Raw genomic sequence first — 863 nt, forward strand, 5'->3', positions numbered from 1 at the left:
GCGGTGGCCACCTTGCGGGCCAGTTTGGCGAGGAGGGGGCTGTGGGGGTGGCGCTGGCGGAGGTGGGCCAGGTGGGCGTCCTGGCTCTCGGCCGTGCCCCCGCACTCCTCGCAGACGTAGAGCTTGGCCCGTCGCTCCTTGTAGGCGTAACGTTGGGCCACCCCGTGGATCTTCTTGAGGTGGGACTCCAAGGAGCAACGTTGGGTGAAGGCCTTCTCGCACAGGCTGCACTTGTAGGGGCGCACGCCTGGTTTTTTTGGGGTTTGGGGGGGGGAAAGGAAGGGTTAGGAGGCACCACCTCTTGGCCCAGGTCTTCAGCTGTCTCCGTGTCTTCATCCGTCCGTGGTCCTGTCCCAATCCCATCCATCCTCCATCCCTGTCCCCTTCTCATCCCCACATCCCCTCCTCTCCCATCCCATCCATCCCCATCCCATCCCACTCCATCCATCCCTTTCCCATCCCTGGCCCCATCCAATCCCCATCCTATCTGTGTCCCCGTCCCAATCCCGTCCCAATCCCATCCCAGTCCCCACCAGTATGGGTGCGGACGTGGCGCTTGAGGTCGAAGGTGTCGTTGAAGCCCTTCCCGCAGTAGGGGCAGAGGTGTCGCTTCACTTCGCTGTGACACTTCAGGTGCCGGTTCAGCATCCGCTGGAACCCGAAACTCTTCTGGCAAACGGGGCAGGAGAAAAGCTCCGACCCCCCCGGGACCCCCCCGGCGACGGGGACCCCCACCGGGACCCCCCCAGAGATGGGGATCCCCGGGGGAATGGGGGCACCCATGGGGCCTGATGGTACCTGCCAAGAGATGGGGAGGGAGGGCTTAATTTGGGGTGTCCCCCCCCACCCTGTCATGGAACCCC

The 863-nt window shown here is 64.5% G+C and overlaps 1 protein-coding gene across 1 annotated transcript in view; it reads right to left on the reverse strand.

Annotated features, from left to right (window-relative positions):
• Positions 1–11: 11 nt before the first annotated feature.
• Positions 12–863, reverse strand: part of OVOL1 (ovo-like zinc finger 1) — a gene marked incomplete at its 3' end in the record, with an annotated part of 4943 nt that continues 4091 nt past the window's right edge. Inside the window, exons 2-3 of the mRNA XM_014961982.1 lie at positions 534–788; positions 12–247 (exon numbers count right to left, since the gene is read on the reverse strand). Coding sequence (XP_014817468.1) covers positions 12–247; positions 534–788 — 491 coding nt within the window. The remainder of the gene's footprint in view (positions 248–533; positions 789–863) is intronic.

This window comes from Calidris pugnax, unplaced genomic scaffold (genome assembly GCF_001431845.1).
Source record: "Calidris pugnax isolate Ruff unplaced genomic scaffold, ASM143184v1 scaffold1097, whole genome shotgun sequence".
Lineage (NCBI taxonomy): Eukaryota > Metazoa > Chordata > Aves > Charadriiformes > Scolopacidae > Calidris > Calidris pugnax.